Source organism: Desmodus rotundus, chromosome 13, assembly GCF_022682495.2.
Source record: "Desmodus rotundus isolate HL8 chromosome 13, HLdesRot8A.1, whole genome shotgun sequence".
NCBI classification, from domain to species: domain Eukaryota; kingdom Metazoa; phylum Chordata; class Mammalia; order Chiroptera; family Phyllostomidae; genus Desmodus; species Desmodus rotundus.
This window is the reverse complement of record NC_071399.1, coordinates 23,914,709-23,936,117: the sequence shown is the minus strand read 5'-3', so window position 1 is coordinate 23,936,117 and position 21,409 is coordinate 23,914,709. Positions and strand designations below refer to the sequence as shown.

Here is a 21,409-nt window from a genome sequence, read left to right as displayed (position 1 = left end):
ACTGTTTGTCAGACACTAATCTGGGGAGAAGCTGCTCCTCATGATCAGGTACCTCTTCGTGATGTTGCAGTGCTAGATCAGTGCTGTGGGATTCAGACACTATCCCAGATATGCGTGTGCGTGCGGAGTGGGGAGCAAGTCTGTGTTAGTGGAGTTTATCCCAAGTAGAACAGATTTACGTTTTCTAGCTCTGTACTGTCATAGGGAATGAGACCTTGTAAACATGTGGATTTACTGTTTATTCCCACTTCGCCCATTTACTTCCAAAGGGTCAATTAATTCATTTTACAAATGTAAACTTTCAGTGAAAGGAGAAAGAATTGTTCTTCTAAAAATAAAGAAGGAAACTAAAATAGAACTGAAAATCTATGAACCATGTGGAAGATTCTCATCCATTCCCATGTCATTAACCAGTCATTTCCACTCTGGCAACTTCCAGGTCTCATTGTTAGCCTCCCCCTTTCTCCCCATCTCCACCGGAGCATTCTGGCATCATCTCCACCTGCTGCCAGATCACCACACACAGGGTGAGGAGGGCTGCCCTGGGGCCACAGAAATCGCTGTTCAGGTTCCTGAGCCAATATTCAGTAGGAACTTAATACTTTTTAAGTGAATGAACGAATGAATATTTAAATCGTTTTTTCAAGAAATTGACAAGTGATCTGTCCACAGGCAATATTATTTGGTTTCTGAAATTTGGGTTGGTTTTCCCTCACTTTATGAACACAATAGGGATCCTCTCGCTCCTCTGTGGGGTTCTTACTGAGGGAGTCTCCAAAGCTCTTTGTTATTAACCAGTGATCAAGTAGAGAAGGGAGAATTTCTGGCCATGAAAAATCTCTGTGAAGACCAACAAGTCTCAATGAAGGAGAAGCCAATGTTCTAAGGACTGAGGTCGATTTTGTTATTCTGACAGAACACGGACCCCCATTCTTCAGGCCCATCTGCCCTCCAGTGGGACATTTGCTGGTTTTGCATCACTGGAGAGAAGCTGTCTGTCAACCACGTTGTGGGAGGATCGCCTCTAAGGTCTTGTTCCTGACGCTCTTCAGGAAGCTCAGAACGGCAGTTCCTCCTGTGCCCCTCTCTTCTAAGGCCTGAGGCGGCTCTGGGAGATGGCTTGTCTTCCTGCTTTTTGCTTTGGCTGCAGCTGTGACAAGGTATTTGGTCACCACAGTTATGTGGTAGCTGCGCAGCTCTGCCAGGGCCTCCACACACTGGTTATAGGCTGTCAGAAGCTGGCCATTTCCAGAGGACAGGACATGATGCCTCAGTGAAGGCGCTGCCTGCATCTCTTCTATGAAGGCCTTGTGAGAAGGAGGCATGTAGTCCCTCATTCTGAGCAGAAAGTCACCTGAAAGAAACCATCCAGAGCAATGTCATAGCTCCACATGGGAAGATAAGAGAGCCTGTCTGCTTTCCAAACATCAGTGCGGCAAAGACTGCTGCTGTCGTCCTAACTGTCCAATCTACTTGGCTAGCTCTTTTGCTCATAGATTTCAAAGACTCAGATGCACACGTATGACAAGTGACAGAAGATGGGGAAGGGAAAAAGAAACAAGCACATCTCAGATAACTGAGTTGGAACTACATCTATCAGCCAGTGTATCAATGTTTATCATTTACCAACTGTGGGCCACGTATCTTGCTAGTCACTATGAGAGAATAGTTACGAATGTAAAACATAAACCCTTAAACTAAGTAGCTAGATAGTCAGCTGAATTTTGTTTCTTAAATATTTTGTTTTGGAGGGAGTGCTAAGGAAGAAGAACGTAATAGAATTTATAAGAGCAAGAGGATAAAGAATGAGCAACTCTTTTAAGAGTGGCCTTTTGAAGTCAAGTTGTTTAAAACCTAATTAACAGATACGTATAGAAAGTGGAGATAGATAAATCGTTTTTAGGAAAGCCATTATGTGGTTAATGTTATGCGTGGCAAGTCAAACACTGACATCACCAAGTCAAACTCCACGAGAGGTTTTCATGGTTCTAGAGAACTGGCTGTTGTGGATGAGACTGGACCCTGTGACACCAAGTTGTAGCATTTTTGCTTTTTTTTCTAATTCATCTTGAAAACGGTGTACAATGCAGTGCTTTTGGCTGCTGTTAACCATTTGGCTCAAGGCTGGCAGGTAAGGAAAGGAGCTTTCAAGCTTCTAAAACGGTTGACCCTTCCCTCTTCTGGTCTAAATGGAATTGGCTTGAGGTTGCGCCATTTTTACCGGGAAGGGCTTTAGTGGAGGAGCTTAGATCCATTATTGGCCATACCCAGACTTATCAACAACATGCCACACCCTTCACACTCCACAACTCTCTCTCATTTTAGAGAAGGGAAGCCATTGCCTAAAGATCCAAACCAAATTGCAGTGGACAGCAGGAAATGCAGCCATGTTTTAGGATTTGGAAATGAAGCTCAATATCCCGTGGAGACCTGATATTAGTTGACGACACAGAACATATGAGTGTGACAGGCACACAGTTTCCCGGTTAATTCAGAAAAGTAAGACTTCATGACACTTTAAGTTACACTTGGTTTTTATCAATTTGTAAAAGCACCTCTGTTCTTCCTTGTTAAGGAAAAAGAGAAAAAGAAAAAGAAAAATGTCTGACTTACCACTTTCCTTGCTATGACGAACGCCCAGGAACTCATCAAAGGCGTGAAGCACTGCGCTCTGAGCTGCGCTGCCTCCGGAGTATTTCAGGGGCTCTGTGGAGACCCCTTCGTATATCAGCCCCACAGGCATCGCTGGGTTATCTTTCCATCTAAGCAGGAGTAAAAGTTAGAAGTGGGTGCTCAGAGTTAAGAGTATATTTTCTGATACAGAAGGAAAGAGTGAGCAATAAAGAGAACATGATTTCCATGATAATCAAAGACTGGATATCTTTGTAGGATGTGTTGTCCCTAAGCATCATCTTCACCCCAATTGCATAATGGGACATAGAATGCGACACTTCTCCTGCCTCACGTAAAGGACTTTCACAAAGAAGTAAGGAATACGTAGAGAAGTATCCTCAGCATTGGTTTCACAGCATATTCCTTAGAAAAATCTGTTCATAAAGATGACAGACATCTGTTAATCAGATGACTGATTAGCAGGAACAAATTAGGGACTCTGGAACAATCTCCTCTCCCTCTGATAAAATAGTTTTGATGATATAATAATTCCACTAGTAGAGATTTGAAAACACACACATACATACCACATGTAAATATACACATCTTTGCCCTTCCCTGAAATAGTTGTGAGACTTGTCACATTAAACTATCGTTTCTAAATACTTCCTGACTTCATTCGAATGCTTTTATCAAATACTTTGTCGATAACAGGTATTGATAGTAACGGTAGTGACAAAAAGAGCACAATACAACCCTACAGGGACCAGAAGCTACGTTCAGGGACATGTACAAAGGCTGGAATAAAGGCTCTTGGTCATGTTCAGAGTCAGTAGGTTTTTCTCCCCTCTCTTTTCTTCTCTCCTTTCCTCTCTTCAGTCTTCCAGATTCCATTTCTTCCACTTTTCTTATCTCCAACTATTTTACTCATTTCTCTGTCTGATTTTATAGAGTCTTAAACAATTACAGAGTGCATGTGGGTGGCTCCATTCTGAGACAAAACCAATAGCACCAAGAACACATATATTTGTATTTGCAATGCTTTACAGTCTATGAAGCAGCTTCGCATTCATTTTCTCATGTGACCTCTTTTGAGTAGATCAAGGCAGGTATTTTTAAACCCATTTTACAGATAAGGAAACAAAGACTTGAAGCAGTTAAGTCTCCAGGGCCACATTGGTCCAGAGCGGGAGAACCAGAACTTAATTCCAAAGCTTGTAATTTTCTATTCTCAAGTTCATAAAACCTGTACCTGTGGATTTCTCCTTTTTCTAAGAAATAGAGTCTTTTTCTTCTATTCCCAGGAACAAGTTACCATGCTGGTTGTTAACAGTTTAAATAACAGGCTTAAGTGATGTCTCACCTTCTTCCCACAAATGTAAAATTTTGCTCAAGAGATGGGAAACACGTACAAAAGCCACAGAAAGACCATTTAGCTTCCTGTTTTATGAGCTTTTTCAAATAATTTCTTGGAAACAGGAAATGCTACAAGAAGGTGTTTTTTATTTTTATTTTTTGGACGTGTGGCTGTTTTGGGTTGGCTATTCTATGGTGTTCATTGTGTGGCTATCAGAGGGGCCTTTGCAGGTGAGGTAATATCACTCTAGAAAGAAATGAGACACAGGAAGCGGTCAGGGGGACAAGTAGAAAGAACAAAGAAAGGATTCTGATCATAAGATGTTGCTGCTAGGAAAGAGGGCTCTATTTTAAGCTGATACAGAATTGAATTGCCGGTGTATTTGCAACTGTGAGCCTCAGCTTAGTTAACCTCTCTGAACCTCAACTTCCTCGTTCACGTAATGTAAGTGTCTATCTTACTGGATTGTTGTGAGAAGTAATTAAAATAACATTTGCTCAGTGTTTGGAACATATTACTAAGCATTTGATAAACATCAGCTATTTTATGATATTATCCAGAATGATTTGGAATCCCTGTTCCCCCTTTCATTATTTTGTAACTTTATACAAACCCTTCTGAGTCTTAGTTCTCCTAATTTGTACTTACTTCCTAAAGCTGCTGGAAGAATTAAGTGGGTTTCAGACAGGTTTCATGACTTGTCAGAGTTCAGAACACTTATCCAATAAAATTTCTAAACAACATTTTATGAGGAAGCAATATTGAAAACCTGACTGTTACTCTGTGCTAACTGGACCAGATACCACACTTGTTCAGACTTTCTCCGTAATCCTGTTGATGATGTTACATAGTCCTTTTGGTCTCCTTCACTAGACTCTTCCCATTACGACCACTTCTAAGTGTTGGACTCTCTCAGGGCTCAGTCCTGGGGCTTCTCACTCCTAGCACTTCCCAAGTGATCTTGTCTAGCCTCACAGATTTAAAACCTATTCTGACTATTTACAAATGTGCTCCTACACCTGAACCCCTCCCCTGTATTCCAGACTCAAATCTGACTATCTGTTAGACATCTCCATAGGAATGAACACATCCCAAACCGACTTCTTGATTTCCCCACCCTTCTGCCAAACTTGTTCTGCCTCAACAGAAAAACTGGCAGTTGTATCTTTTCAACAGATTGAGCCAAGAACCTTAGAGTCCTCTTTGATTTTTGATTGATCTTTTTCTCTTCCATTCCATGTGCAATCCAATAGCAGATGCTTTCAACTTTACCTTCAATCTATATCCAGAACCGGCCATTTTTCAAAGCCTCTACTGCTACCACCCTAGTTAAAGTTACCACCCTGAATTGCAGTAAAAGCTTCTTAAATTCTTTCCTGGCTTCCATTCTTGTTCTGAAATAATCTATTTTCTACTTAGAAGATAGAGTGATGGTTTGAAACATAAGACAGATCATGTCCCTCCTTTCAAACTTGCCAGTGTCGTCCATCTCATTTAGAAAAGAAGCCAATCGGCCCCTACATGATCCGTCTTCCACTATCACATGTATCTGTCTCATTCTACCCAGTATTCACTCCATCCATGCACTGCTGGCCTCCATGCAGCTCCTCCTTCATGACATACTGTCACGTCAAGGTCATTGTAATTTCTTTTCCTTTTGCTTGGAACAAGTATTGAGGTGACTTACTTCTTACTTTCTTTAGGTAACTGCTTACACATCCCTTAGAAGTATGGCATTCCCAGATCGTAATAAATAAGAAACTTCGGCCACCACTCCATGATGCCCTGTATCCTACTTCACATTTTCTCATATTCCTTGTTGTTGTAACATACCTTGTGTGATACTTGATCTGGTTATGTTTATTCCTTCATCTGCCTCCCATTATTAAAATTTATGTAAGCTCCATAGAAATGAAGCTGATGTTTTGTTTTATTGCTTCATTTTCAGCACCTAGAACTGTGCCCGGCATAGGGTAAGCACTCATTAAATAGCTGATGAATGAGGGAATAACATTATAGTATTCTATAATCACATATTATATATCTAGAACATGTATACCCAAGTGTACTTCTTAAAAAGACCTGGCCAGCTTAAAAGGACCATCAAATGCTCAAATGGCCAAGGCATCAATCAGTCTCATTTTAGTGCCCAACCTGAGGAAGATATGCTGAAGCCACTTAGAAGGTGACAGAGAAAATAACGGCATGAAAATCAAAAAAGTAAGAGAAAGGTATCTACCTTCGAAACCCATATATTCTCCCCCTATGATGACCATAGTCTGAGGAAGGAAAATGAAGTTTCTCTGAACCCAAGGGTTGCTCAAGGATTGGTCCCATGAATTCTCAGGCCCAAACTGCTGTTTATGAAGGAAAGGAATTATTTTTCTTTCAAATCTCTGTAGGCAAGACTATTTTTAGCCTTTCTTGTAGCATATTTCTAGCAAATCCAACAAAAGCAGACATTTAAAAGGAAAGAAAAAAAAAAGAAATGAGATGTCTTTTTTTCCCCCCACAGGGGATATTAACTTCCCTGAGAAATTTAATGTGAGTGGGAAATAAACGGAATATGTTTTATCTGCAGATGAAATCTCCCAACTCTCCTAAATAAAAATGTTTTTAAAAGTAAACAAAAATAATAAATCAAACACAGGACAAATAAAGAACACAGGGACAGATATAGATTTTTCAAGACAACCCTCCTGGGAATTGTCAACAGTCCAGATGTGTTTGGTCATCCGCACTTGTCAATACACTTAGGGTTTGGTACTGGTCACTTAGTTTAGCTACATGGGAAATATTTTGAGGGTAAGAAACAAGGGAGACATTTATGTAGATGGCAGATAAAATGTGTCATTGACCTGGAACTTATTTTTTTTCCTATTTATTTATTTATTTATTTTCAATTTTTAAGTTATTTCATTGTTGTTCAATTACAGTTGTCTGCATTTTCTCCCCATCCCTCTACCCGACCCCAGCCAAACCAACCTCCCTCTCCTGCTTCCACCCTCCCCCTTGGTTTAGTCCATGTGTCCTTTATAGTAGTTCCTGAAACCCCTTCTCCCCACTATCCCTTCCCCCCCTCCCTGGAACTTATTTTAATGAAAACAAAGTCACCTTCTGGTGCCCACTAATCATGATAGGTAGAATTCCAAAAATATTGCCCCAAGATTCCCATTCTAAGTCCTGGAACTGTTGACATTATGAGATATCATGTCTGTCCATAATGATATATTATATAACAAGATGAAGGGACTTTTCAGATGTGATTGGGGTTACTAATCAGTTGACCTTAATATAGAGGGTCGTTCTAGATTATCTAGGTGAGTTGAATCTAACCAATAACACCTTAAAAGCCGAGACTTTTCTCTGGCTAGTGGCAGAAGAAGAAGTGGCAGGATGTGAAATATGAGAAGGATAGGAAGTGGCATTGCTGAGTCAGAGGAGCCCAGGTGACAAAATGCAGGAAGCTTCTAGAATCTGAGAGCATATCCTGACAGTCAGCATAGAAATAAACACCACAGTTTCAAAGCCACAAAGAATTAGATTGTACCAAAGCCCTGAGTGAATTTTTTCCCAGATCTCCAGATAAGAGCTCAGCCCAGCAGATACCTTGACTTGGTCCTTTGACACCTTAAGCAGAGAACCAAGCTGAACTCACCCTGACTGCTCACTTACAGAAGTGTGAGCTGATTGATGTGTGTGGTTTTAAGCTGCTAAATTTCTGGTAACTTGTTATGTTACAAAAAAATCCAATACAAACGCAGAGAACAAAGTAAAGCACAAAGAGATTTCTCAGAATTAGATGTTTCCTAAATCCCAGTCTGTTTTGAACTATTATTATATGAAATGTTAAAGGAACTTATTTAAGAAAAAAGAAGATCAAAACTAGGACCAGTAAAATGGCAATAAATACATATCTATCAACAATTGAATCTAAATAAACAAACTAAGCAAACAAGAACAGAGACAGAACCATGGGTATAGAGAGCATTTTGATGGTTGCCAGATGGGGGGGGGGGGTGGGAGTGGGTGAAGAGGTGAGGGGATTAAGAAGTACAAATTGGTAGTTACAGAATAGCCACAGGGTTGTAAAGTACAGAATAAGAAATGGAGTAGTCAAAGAACTTATACACAAAACCCGTAGACATGAACAATGGTGTGAGAATTGCCTGAGGGACTGGGGGTTGCTGGGTGGAGGGGTGCAAAAGGGGAAAAATTGGGAGAACTGTAATAGCATAATCAATAAAATATAACTTTAAAATCACTTTTAAATGACCCTTTTATTTCTTTTGTCAAATCCTACTGAAGCATATCTGCATGTTTTGCTTAATATTTGTTGCTAGAATCTCTTTTCTATATTCAGATCTTGTCTTAACCCTGACTACATGAAAAACATACAGAGAGCAAGAAGAGCTCTATAGGACAATCTCTTTGGGGGGCATCTCAGGAGTGAAAGTCTAAATTGTGAGATACACCCCCAATTCCCTATCTGTCACCTTCCCCTTTTTCCTTTCCCCCCATAAGCCAGGCACCCATTACTTTCAAGTTATTCCACATAAACCTTCCTGCTTTTACTCTCTGCACCCACCCAGGCCAGCCTCCCTTAGAGAGGGAGGTCACTTCCTCAGACCCTAGACCTATGCCATCTACAGGAGATAATTAGTATGTGTTGTCACTCTATTTTTGCACCAATGGATTATACCACTAAATCAATAAACTTACTGATTTTGGTGTTTGGCATGTTCCTTGTTGCATCCAGGCACAGCTTTATATTCTTTCTATCAATAAGCCTCCAGGCATCTCCTAGTTATGCATACAGCACACTGCATAATATCGATTGTACATTTTTATCTCATCCATCCACTACCTACACCTTTCACTTTTCACCATTAAAAAACAAACAAACGAGCAAACTCAATTTCTTACAGTGAATAGGAAAGCAATCTCATTAAAGCATGTCAATGTATGATGAGTGTATTTAAAATAAAAAACACATCTAAGAGTAGAGTTATGATTTTGGAGAAATTACATGTCATGTTGTTGCAGGAAAAACTCAGTTCTTTTTGAGACACAGTAAAGAATTACTACAGATCAGCAAGTCGATTAGCATGCAAGCAAAGTTTATCAGTGATACATTCTCATGGAAGAGAACGGGCCTAGCCAAGGTGGGGGTGAAAAGGCACAGGCTTGTGAGGCAAAAGGCATCAGGTCCTTTGTCCCAAGGACTTATATAGATGGCAGGATGCAGTGAAGGAGTTACGTACTGATTGGGTGGGTTAAGGTGGCGTCAGCTTCCCCCAGGGGTGTGACTACTCAAATGTGGGTATGTGTGGGGGTCCTTTCCCCTCCAAATTCTTATCTTGCTCCAGACCACATTTGGTCATCTTGTTGTAAAACAGATGTGTGACAGGAGGCAGTTAATTAAAGTTGAGGCACTTACCCAGAGTTATTTATGGGCTCTTTCTGTAAGTACTAGGGACCCCCTTGTAAAACAGACAGTGACCAGAGGCAGGCAATTAACCAAAGCTGTTTTATGGGCTTTTCCTTTGGGCACTGTGAACCCCCTCTTCGTCCTCCTTCCAGACCTTGGGATGAACACACAGTTTCAAAGGCTCTCTCCAGATAGTGGGAATGGTACACACAGAATTTCAAGGACTGCCCTCCTCCCATGTTAGCATGGGGTCTCCTGTGATGTTGGAACACCCGGCAGTGTTACCGGGCCGGGCTCAGGACTGCTGAGTCAGTGGGTGACACCTGCCTCGCTTCTCCTCCCTGCTTGGTTCGCTCTCTACCTACATAACAATGTGACAAAAAGAGAGTCCGCGGGAGTATGAGAAAGCGGTTTGGGGTGGCTATTTTAGGAATGTCGTAAGAAAGCTTTCGAGCTACTGCCTATACCTCCATCTGCCTCGGTAACAAGGGAATATAAATGACCTTTGTGGGTGGCATATCGGGCTTTTTCTTTCCTTTCTGTCATCAAGGTGTTCTAAGAAAGGTAAATACAAATAAATCTAATATGATAACCTGAAGACAATTACTCTAAACTTAAGTATTCAACATTTTATGTCATTTGTCATGCAGATGGTAACCACCTTCTTCTATCCAAGAGTGGATCCAGGTGATTCCCTTGCTAACAAGAGTTCCTCGGTGTGTTTCTTGCTCTAGGAAGCTTATGTCAGTTTCTACCCCCATAAATTTGGAAAACATTACAGAGACCTCATGCAGGGAAACAGTTGAACTATACTTACCCAGAGAGAAAGATCCGGATGACTGCATAAAATATGTCTGGATCTACATAATCTGGAGGAACAATCAAAATTTGAACTTTACTACAGGCCAAAAAAGGCAATTGGTTACATGTGCATGGGCCCTGCTGAGCTCCTGGGGCTGCCTCTCTATCTGATCTGCTAGGAAACCTGGAATGAAAGCAACGAGCACGAGGTGGATGGAATGTAGTTGCCCTCACTGCTGCTTACAGAACTTTTAAACTATTCCAAATGCTGCCCTTTTCTATTTGCGGTACTTCCCCTTGCTGTACTTAGCAACAAAAGACAGAGGTCAAGGCCATCTTTAAAAAAAATAGTGATTTAAACAGATGATGTTTGAGAGAATATGGGAAGTGGAAAGGAGAAGGCAGAGAGAAAGAATCACCTCTCTCAAGGCTTTCCCAAGAGAGGAAAACGAAAGCCGTCAGTGCTCAAGTGGAGTTCTGTCTGGTCAACAAAGGACAGCGGAGTGGACAGGCTCTTACCCAGAGAGTGTCACACCAGGTCAAATACTGATTCATTTCACTCCGTGTTTAGCTGCATTTATAAACTGTGCAGCTATTTTGAATCTAAGCTAGTGCTCGGGGATAACTGATTTCACTAGTTTATTAAATTGTATATAAGGAAGCAGATTTTCACAATCGTACTAAATTTGTTTTTATCAACTTTTGAAGGTCATTCCCTTCCTTCATATAACGGGCCCCTCTGTGACCAAGCATATTTCTTTTATCCATTTTCCTGTTTCTTTGTTTCTGAGAGAAAAAAATAACTTATATTTATGATGTCTAAATAATCACATCTCTATACCATCAGTTTTCTTTTTCTCCCATCATACCTACTTGCTGGTCCTCCATCTCTATTTTCTCTAAAGCCCCACAGCCTTGGGGAATTAATGTCTTCCTTGAGCCTCAGGGTGTCCCATTGCTCCTGAATGCTGTCACATTCTCTCTGCTCTTCTGTGACAATGCTCTTCTGGACTCTTTTCTGGGTGTTATTTCTGGGTCTTACCCATTTGGTGCTCTTTTCCCACAAAAATGCTAAACATTATGTACCAACTTTTCTGAAGCAATAATGACTGGCAATAATTTAAAATTTTACCCAAACTACCATATTTAATGAGGAAACATCAAATAATCATTTCCATACATGTAAATGATTCTGATGTAAAAAATCTCAATATACATTAAAAAATGTCTCCATCCATGATAAAGACAAATAAATAAAATATTTTAGCTAATTAGGGTTAGGAGGGCTCATCCTTGAACTGATCAGAGGAATCCATAGAAAGCCTATAATACACATTAGACTTAATGTTGAAGTATTAAAAATAAGTCTTTTAAAATGTGGAACAGAACAAGGATCAGCACTCCCATTCAATACTGTGTTGGGAGTCCTAGCAAGAAGGACAAGAAACAGAAATTAAACAAAAATAAAAGTTATAACTAGTGTAAATAAAGAAACAAAAAAAATATTCTCAAATTATATAATTTCTACATAGAAAACCCATATAACCTATACATATAACCTATACATAATTATTATTTATGGATACATAAATATATAATAATTATGTGTACATAATTATTAGAATGAATAAGAGTGTTTATCAAGGTTCTAAATTCAAGGTTAATATTCAAATGTCAATTTTATCCTATAAACAAGCAACAGTCAGTTGTTAAATTAAAGATACCATATTCACTAAGAACAAAAATATAAAGTAACTATAAATAAAAGTGAAGCTATTTAAGTCTTTTATCTTGAAAGAAATTAAATAAAACTTTAAAAATTAATGAAAAGTTTGTCCATTTCAAGAAAGTCAAGAAAACTCAGTATCAATATATAAGAAAAGAAATGTATCTAAAGAAGACATTTCCAGCTGAATAAACTTTGAGCTACGTGATAAAAGAACATGCACTAATATGAAGACGTGGTTTGGGGCAGCTTGTCCAGGAACTTCAGTTAATGCTTTTGTGCTAACTCTACCTCTCCCCCTGCCCTGACCATAAGACAGAACGACTGGATATAATATAAAAATCATGCAATTTATTCCCAAATTAATATATAGATGTCATGCAAATTGAGCAAAATTCCTAACAAAGATTTTGAAATAAAATTTGATAAGCTGATTCTAATAGCTTATAAGAAAAGCAAAGGCTCAAAAATAAGATAAAGAAGGGCAAGGTGAAGGGGTTTTCTCTACCTGGAAATGTGAAATACTATGAAGGTATAGTTCTTAAGACAAATGATATTGACTAAGGAAAAGTAAACAGACAATGAAACAGAATAGAGAGCCTGGAAACAGAACTAGTCATTTAAGAAAATCTGATATAAGAATTAGCTAATACTGCACATAAGTGATTATTCACAGAAGGGAAATTGAATTTATTTCCTATGTTACACTACACATGAATAACAATTATATGTGAACTAAGGACTGAGACATGAAAGACAAAATAGCAATTTCAAAGAAAATGCAGGAAAATATATTTATGACCTATGAGTTTAAAGAATCTCACGCAAGACCTCCTATAAAACCAGATTTTCATGAAAGAAATGACAGAAACTTTGACTACATTTAGATTAAAATTTTCTGCTTTCAAAAGTCATCATAAGATGAGCCACAAAAATTACAACACATATAACTAACAAAAATTATGCTCAAGAGTGTACAAAAGCTCATAAAAATCTACAGGTAAAAGATAAAAGGACCATTAGAAAAATAAGGAAAGACATGCATTTAACAAAAAAGGGATGAGTGGTGAGCACACGCCACTCATAGAAAGGGAGGAGACAGGTAACACCTTGAAAATCAGGGAAATGCAGGACGTCATTGCCGTCGTGGAATAAGAGTTTCTACAGCCTTCCCCCCATGAATGCTGATTTAGATAGTCACCTATGGACAAGAGAGCCTTTGTGCAAGTCCGGGAGTCCAGCAAAGAAGCTCCAGCACACCCCTGGGGTAAGAACAGTCCAACATTGAGTGTCCCGAAGAGGGGGAGAAGAACATTTCACTTTACCTACCTCACCTGTCCCACAAGGAAGCACAGCTCAGGGCCAAAAGAGACCTCACTGGCATGTGATTTGTTGCACAAGGAAAAGTGAGAGCATGTAAGTGAGTGCCCGGCTTCCTCAGGTGCATGGAATGCTCCCAGAGACCCACTTCTCTCTCACGCTGTCCGGAACACTGCAGTGAGCTGCGTGACTGAAAACACTGCGGGGTAGAAAGTGGCTGTGAGAGTGTCAGGGCTCCTGGAGGACAGTAAAGGGATGCAGGTCCTACTGACCACCTCACAGGCTCCATCAAGACACCCACCCACAAGCTGCTGGAAACGCCACACCTGCAGATTCCCCCAACTGGTCCATGGGCACCCCAAGTGTTCAGAGTGCTTCACACACACCCAACATACCCACTCTCTGGCCACTTCTTTGTGTACACAGTGAGGACAGCAAGAGTGAACAGAAGCCCCCTACACTGAGGACAGTGTAGAGAAGGAAGACCAAAGTTGGAAATGACATGGTCTCTGGTTTCCAACTATCCTACAAATCTATAGAAACGAAAACTATGTGGTGTTGGCATATGGACAGACACACAGACAAACAGAACAGAAGTGAGAGCCCAGAAGTACACCTCACCTCCACATCCACACACATGTGGACAACTGATGTATGGCCAAGAAGCCAAGGATGTACAATGGAGAAAAGACCGTTTCTTCAATGAATGGTGCTGGAAAAACTGGACAGCCACAGGGGGAAAATGAAACTAAACCACTGTCTATACCATGCTCAAAAATTAACCGAAATTGCATTAAAGGTTGGAACGCAAGACCTGCAGGCATGAAAGTCATAGAAAAAATCATGGGCCATAAGCTCTCTGACATAGGTCTTAGCAATATATTAGCCAATCTGACTTCAAAGGCAAGGGAAACAAAAGCAACAATTTAACAAAGGAAACCAGCATCAAAACAAAAAGGCAACAACCTACTGAATGGGAGAAGATATTTGCAAATCATATACCTGTTAGGGAGTTGGTATTCAAAAATGTAAAAAACTCATACAACTCAGCAACAACAGAAAGTTATCCGCTTTTCAAAAGGGCAGGGGACCTGAATAGGCAATTTTATGAAGAAGACACACATGGCCGACAGGCACATGAAAAGATGTTCAACATCCCTAATTATCAGAGGAGGGCAAATGAAAACCATGAGATGTTACCTGACACTCTGAGCGTAGCCATTATCAAAAAGATAAGAAATAACAAGTGTTAGAAATGATGTGTGGAAAAGGGAACCCTGGTACACTGCTGGTGGGAATGTAAGTTGGTGCAGCCACTAGGGAAAACAGTATGGAGGTCCCTCAAAAAATTAAGACTAGAACTGCCATATGATCCAAGTATTCCACTCATGGGTATTCATCTGAAGACTACGACATGACTAATTTCAGAAGATGACTCTGTTCATTGCAGCATTATTGACGACAGCCACGATACGGAAACTACCCTAGTGGCCCGAGGAGCCCCTCTGTGAGGACGGCTCTGATGCAGCCAGATTTCAGCATGTGAGGGAGAAATTTGATGCAATTGGGACAAGGACTCTGGAAGGGGATCTGATTGTGCCTGAGCCCCGGCTACCCCTTCGTTCCTACTACAGCTGGGAACGACTTTCTTCAAAGCACCTGGTGCTGAACCTAACTCAGGAGAAGATCAAGGACACAAACGTTTAAGGACAGAGATACTAGGTCATCAAGATGGAGTCCTGCAAGACCAGGTCACTGATGAAGCACTGGTGACTGATGGGGACCCAGTTCTGAACCTCTGAGTGTCCATGTATTCCTGCATGTATTACAAAACTGAAAGAAAATAATTTGTTTTTGGTTCCACTTCAAAAGAAAGCCTTGTTTGAAGTCCCTGAAAATGACCAGCTGGTAGCCACACCGTGGTTTGAATTGTCTGACAACATACCAGGATAGGGACCCATCACCTCCAGTCTCCCTCAGCTTTCCAGCAGGTTCAGCTCTCTATACAACCCAGTTCCTGCACAGCAGAGAAGTAAAAGAAGCCATCTGTGTGGGCACAGCTGTGCACAGTGTAGAATAAACATGATAGAAATGTTTGTTTTGGTTTTACCTCTTCCCCGATCCTTAAGTTATCATCTGCTTTCTATTGTTTGAAGAGAAAAGTTGATAAGAACTAAATAGTGGTATAAACATATGTGATAATGTTTAATTTGCTTTTGTTTCTATGCATACATTTTTGTGCATTAAAGAAAGTGGACTATTTTCTATTTATATTTCTAATTTCACATTAAACTTGAAAAATCCTTACAAAAAAAGGAGCAGAACCACAAAAATATCTTTGCAAACTGACAGAGCACCCCCCAATGGTATGGCAGCAATCAGTTACCATAAAACAAAGCTAATCCACCAGCGCCATCTCAGACGTTGGCCAGCCTCCAGGCCCTTTCCCCCACCCCAAAGAGCCCTCAACCTGGGTAGCCCCCTTACTGTGCATTTGTCCTAAACTTCTGGTGATGTCCTGCATGGAGAGTCTCAGTTGCTCCAGGGCTTGGAGCAGGGAGTCCTGGCTGGCCCGCAAGATGGCATGCACTCCTTGAACAAGTGCCTGGGGAGAAGATTCAGTAATGCAATTCATTAGCATTCACTATGGTCCACTGAGGAGTGAGCTGGGCATTGGAGCTGTGGGAATCAGGGGAAGGGCACCCCTCTCGCTGCTGGACAGTTTTGCAGTGCTCCCCTAAACTAGATTTGCTCTGAGGTCTGCCTGAAGGGATAATCTCTCCGGACATCTCCCAGGTAGACCTTTGGATATGTTTTTCTGGGTCTTTCCTCTGATTGCTACTTCTTACAACTCTCAGGAGCATAACTCTTATCATTTTTCTTCTTCCTTCTTCTGTATTTATCACACCTTATAATCCTATCTTGCCCTGGCTGGTGTAGCTCAGTGGATTGAGTGCAGGCCTGCAAACCAAAGGGTCGCTGGTTCAATTCCCAGTCAGGGCATATGCCTGGGTTGCAGGCCGGGTCCCCAGTTGGGGGCATGCCAGAGGCAACCACACATTGATGTTTCTCTTCCCCTCTTTCTCCTGACTTTACCCTCTCTCCAAAAGTAAATAAATAAAATCTTTAAAAAAATAATCGTATCTATGTCTGTATCTTGAACAGGGCACCCTTACTTTTGAGCTTTGCCTTTCGTAAATCAGCAGATTCTGTAGAGCTCATAGACCCCCCAGCTCCAGGGCCCCCTCCATTATAAAGCCTATTTAGTACTCTCTACTTTATCCAAGGCACTAATCACACCGATGAGAAGTGACCATATAGTTTCACTTTTGAGAGTGACAGAGGGTGCTATAATTCTTACGCCACAACCAGTGACCCTACTGAGGACACAGTAAGGACTCAAAATAGGCTTATCAGGGAAGGGGGTGAGGAAAGACATACATCTAACAATTATCTCTAGGCAAGGAAGGCATGGATTCTCTGGCTCCACCACCTGCCACTCCACTGCCGTTTGTATTACTAAACCTGGCCTTTCTGAGACCGCCTGACCCCTGAAGGAATTTACACTTGCCACCCCCCAGGGCTAGGTGGGCTCAGTGATGGTTTTCTCTGAGTCTTTGTACAGCATTTCTCTCTGCCAAGAATACGTGTGTCAGGCTGTTTTTCTGTCTGTCCTTTTCTTTCTCTCTCTGCTTAATTCGTATATGTCACTCAGGTTTCACCTTTAGCTGTCATTTCCCCTGGGCAAGCTTTGCCTGACACTTTGGTTCTGAATTAGGTTTTAGATGTCTTCTCATGAAACACTGCATTTTTTTTTATTACCCTATACATCAACCCATCTTTCTCCACTAGATCACGAGCTTCAGTGGGGGCCATAACATTCAGTGGGGGGCTTGTCCCCTAGATATTTCATTGTCTAGAACAGTGCTTATTTGTTGAATGGACAAATGGTCAATTACAAGTTTTTCAGGAGTTGGGAGGAGGGAACAGCTCTGTCGGCTGGAACGTGAACCCTTTCCTCAGATATAAACCAACAGGACAAGGCCTATGCGCATCTGTATAATTCACAGAAGGGAAAGAGAGTGAATGGGAAGTAAAGCTCAAACTAATTTCTAATTAAAAAAAGAAAGTGCTGTGGGCAAAAAGATACCTTAATCCCAGGTACTGCTGCTTTCTCCACCAAAACAGTCACCAGTATAAAACCACGCAGGCTTTCTCCCCCAGGAAATGAAAAAATGGTGTCCAAGTTCCTTGGGAAGGAGATGACCATATGGTTAGAGGCTTGGACATGGCGAGTCTGCATGGCCCATAGGTCCCCTCAGAGTTAGACCAGTTCACCTGATCGGAGGACTCTGAAGTCCAGCACAGCCCTAACGGTCCCAGACCCTCCACCCAGTGGAGCAGCTGGAGCATGAGCGGGCAGGTATTTCTGCTTCTTCACAGGACCAGTCTGCAGTCCGTGACGCCATTCCTGTCAGGAGCACAGACTCTTAGAGTCACGGTGACGCAGGCAGCAGCTGATGCCGTGCTCCCTGTATGTAGCTTGCCCAGGGACACAGAGCTGGTTGGTCATAGGACCAGGTGGGGAATAGTGCTCTTTCTAATCAACATTTTTTGTTTATATGATAGAGTGAGAGCTAGAAGACTGCACAGAGGAATCACTTCCAAATGACCTGTGATCATGTGAATTCAAATATCCCAGATACACAGATAGTCTACAAAACTTAAAACATTACTTTGTAAACCACTCCTGCTTCTAACAATTTAAACATGAGAAGAAAGGAAAAACAAACACAAAATAAAACTAAGCCAAGAACACCATTATTCCAGCAGTCACATCATTGTGGGAAAAGGTGCCTTCACCCTTTCATTCCTCATTTCCTGAGCTACAGCTTTTACACTGAACCCCTTTATCATGCTGAGGTTTGGTGATGGGAGAGGCAATGCCAATTTACAGGGTGACTTTACTCTCTGGAGAAAGAGGAGCCTAAGGAGGTCAGGGCCAGACCTGCCTCAGGAGCTGGAGTCCATGTAACTGACACATTATTTCAAAGGAATTCCTCTGTAGCTGCAGCAGCCTCTGCCTGCAATGCAGCCTTTTGCAGAGCTGGTTAGTCACAGGACCCGGTGGGGAATAGTGCTCTTCCCCACTATTAGAAGTTTGCTGAGATGAGAGATCTTTTTTAGATCATTAAAGAATTGATGAAGGGTTTTTTTTTTTTTTGCATTGTAATGCACTTTACTTGTTTTATTATGTACAGACTAGAATTCTATAATAAAGAAAATGAATCCCCTAATCCCTACAAAACAGAAGCAACCACTGTTTAATTTTGGACTGTTAATTTTGGCACCTTCCCTTCTAACCTTATTTTTGTATACACTTGTATATAGCTTACCTACTGCGCATACAATTTGGTAAGCTTTCATTGCTGTTTTGTTGTAATCCTGTAAAGTTAGCATGGATTCTCAAGTGAGTGAAAGATTTCTGAGAACTTACCTGATGTCCAGGAGCCTAGTCAAATTTCAGTTATTGACAACCACAAATGGGAAAAAAAAAGAAAAGAACAAATCAGTTTGTTAATGAGGGTCACATGTACGCAGGCACACACTCATGTGCAAATGCACACACACACATTCATGTACACACACGGTGGGCTGTGACTCGACTACAGGCCACCGTGTGACAGAGAGTGAGCCAAGTCTCCACCTATGTGCACATCAGCCCCAGAACATTGAACCAGCAACATCATGATAAATTATCTTGCTCATTTAATATTTTTGCACCTACCACAAATCCATATTTTTGTTGTAAGTACTCTATTCCAACTCACATTTTAACATCCACTTTGGATCAAGTTCAAGCCTCTCACCTAGCTTTTTCCTAATTTTGAAACCTGTATTGATGTCATTTATTAGGAGTTCTACAGGGTTTATTGTATGTGTTGCTGTGACATTTGTCATGAATTGCTTTATTTTGTTATTTAACCACTCCAGGTGTACTTGGCTTTCACTTCTTCCTTTCCCTTAGCTCTGCGCCAGGCATATTAAGAGACTCCAAAAAATAATAGCCAAGAAGAGGAATAAGTACTGAACCCTGGGACTACATCCGCATCTCTCGGGTTAAACTAGCGCTGCATTCTCACCCACTGAGAAACTAGCTCTCCGTCGCTGTATTTTTGGCTTTAACATCCTAATCCGGCCATTTTTCCCTTCAACCTTCCCCATTCTTCTCCTTCTCTTTGAATTAGACATTCAGTTTATTAAATATTCAATGTCTTGATCAGAATCATTTCTCCATGCCTATTTATTTTTTCTTTCTGTCCAAATTCTGAGCTAGATTGAGCACCTTTCCATGGGAATATGAGTCACCAATTTTGTTATTAAAGCAGAATTTGTCAAATATCATAATTCATCATTACAGAAACGAAAATGCCAGGGCTCAGAAGTCCTTAGACGGTTGAGATGGTCCAATGTCACTCCCAGAGACACACAAATTAGTCTTAAAAGCTATATTCTTTATGAAGCATTTAATTCTTTAAAGAACATTCCCATCGTCTGTGGCATCCTGTATTTACCCACAATACTTATGCTAAAGAAGTTCTTTCTCACATATAAATTAAATGTCCCTTTAGCTATTTTAGTAAAATCACAAAAGTGCTATCTCTTGCATCTATAGCCTGAAATACATTTGGTTGTGAAAATGAAAAATGAATTTCAAAGGGAAATTTAATACTTTGCCACTTCCTACTCTATTCTATTTATTGGAATTTCTTGTTTTTAAAAACTCATGCTATTTTTCCTTTAGACAGATGCCAATATCCCCAGTCCAGCTGTCAAAGGAATTATGCCAGCTAGGTGGAATGGATAGCATCATTAACCAAATTTTAGTCTGACACACCTAGAACATCTACTCTCAACTCATACATAATCATTCATTTCCAATCGCTATATAATGATCATTTCTGGAGTTCCTGGTCCTAACTTGACTTGAATGGAGGGCATGTTAGGGAATGACTGAGACCTGGTTATGCAGGAGCCTGATTATAAGGTCTGGTTTGAGAAATTAAAATTTGATATGGAAGCAAACAAATAAAACTGGTCTGCACCAATGCATTCAGTGTGCATTGAGAGGAAATTTCTGGGACCTGTGATTTTTGAACTTGTATTCATGTTCATCTCTTCTTTGCAACCATAAAACAGACAATAAATATGGACATCTTTAATCACAAAATAACTGAAAAAGCTTGGACCTTTATGGCAGCGAGAATACAAGTCACAAGACTGTCCCTTACTCAGTTTCCATTCATTCAAATCAGAAGCACTTTCTCCTTTTCTTACTTTTCAGGGTCCTTCGTGGTCCAGTTCGTCAACACCAAGTCTGCGTGAACCAGGATAGGAGGGAGTCCCAACTTCCTGGAGACTTCCACAAAGGGAAGGGCAAGATTTCTTGGCAGAACCTTTTAGATGTAAATGCTGACAATTAGCATATTCTAGAAAGAAAGCAGCAGAGGAAGTAATCATGGCTCTCTCTCATTTGGGCAACCCTGTGGTAGAGAAGTGACTTGGGGATAAACTGGGATTATCTGGGTGATCTGTCTGTACGCATACAACTTACTCTCATGTTCTGTTAACAGCCTTGTGGATGCATCGTTTGTGAGTACAATCTGAAATGCATGTGGAAAACTGTAAGGTTGGAACACACATATGCATCTAGTATAAAATGGTACCCAGGTATTAACTACACAAAGAAGGGCATTACCAAATGTTTAAGCATAAATCATGGGCTGAAGTAATGAACAGTAGGAAAAATCTATGTAAATTGATCTACCTACATACCTACGTATCTATCTGCATAGATATGTACACATATGTGTATAAAACTAAGAGCATACATGTATATGTGTATTAACATGTACACATGCATTTGTGTGTGTGTTTATGTGTCAGTGAGAGAGAGAAATGGGGAGGGTAGAAAAGCTCATCCCGTGTGGGCACTGATTCCATCAGCCACTTCATAAGTCAAACCCAATAACAACTTCAACTAAGCCACCTCGAGATAGTCCCCATTCAACCTGGGTTATCCAAGGAACACTCTGAAGAGTTGTATCTGCCCATAAATCCAGGAAAGCAACTCAGATTCATGGAGGGATCTCTACCTGCA

The 21,409-nt window shown here is 40.8% G+C and overlaps 1 protein-coding gene and 1 pseudogene across 1 annotated transcript in view; one reads left to right on the top strand and one right to left on the bottom strand.

Annotated features, from left to right (window-relative positions):
- Nucleotides 1-226: 226 nt before the first annotated feature.
- The window catches only part of IDO2 (indoleamine 2,3-dioxygenase 2), a 44,300-nt gene continuing 23,117 nt past the window's right edge, over nt 227-21,409 (bottom strand). Inside the window, exons 4-10 of the mRNA XM_024578938.3 lie at nt 20,587-20,705; nt 18,746-18,760; nt 17,399-17,498; nt 15,736-15,853; nt 10,219-10,270; nt 2,614-2,762; nt 227-1,354 (exon numbers count right to left, since the gene is read on the bottom strand). Of these exons, the coding sequence (XP_024434706.2) occupies nt 999-1,354; nt 2,614-2,762; nt 10,219-10,270; nt 15,736-15,853; nt 17,399-17,498; nt 18,746-18,760; nt 20,587-20,705 (909 nt within the window). The 3' untranslated portion in view covers nt 227-998. The remainder of the gene's footprint in view (nt 1,355-2,613; nt 2,763-10,218; nt 10,271-15,735; nt 15,854-17,398; nt 17,499-18,745; nt 18,761-20,586; nt 20,706-21,409) is intronic.
- Nucleotides 13,921-15,328, top strand: LOC128779854 (cleavage and polyadenylation specificity factor subunit 5 pseudogene; annotated as a pseudogene).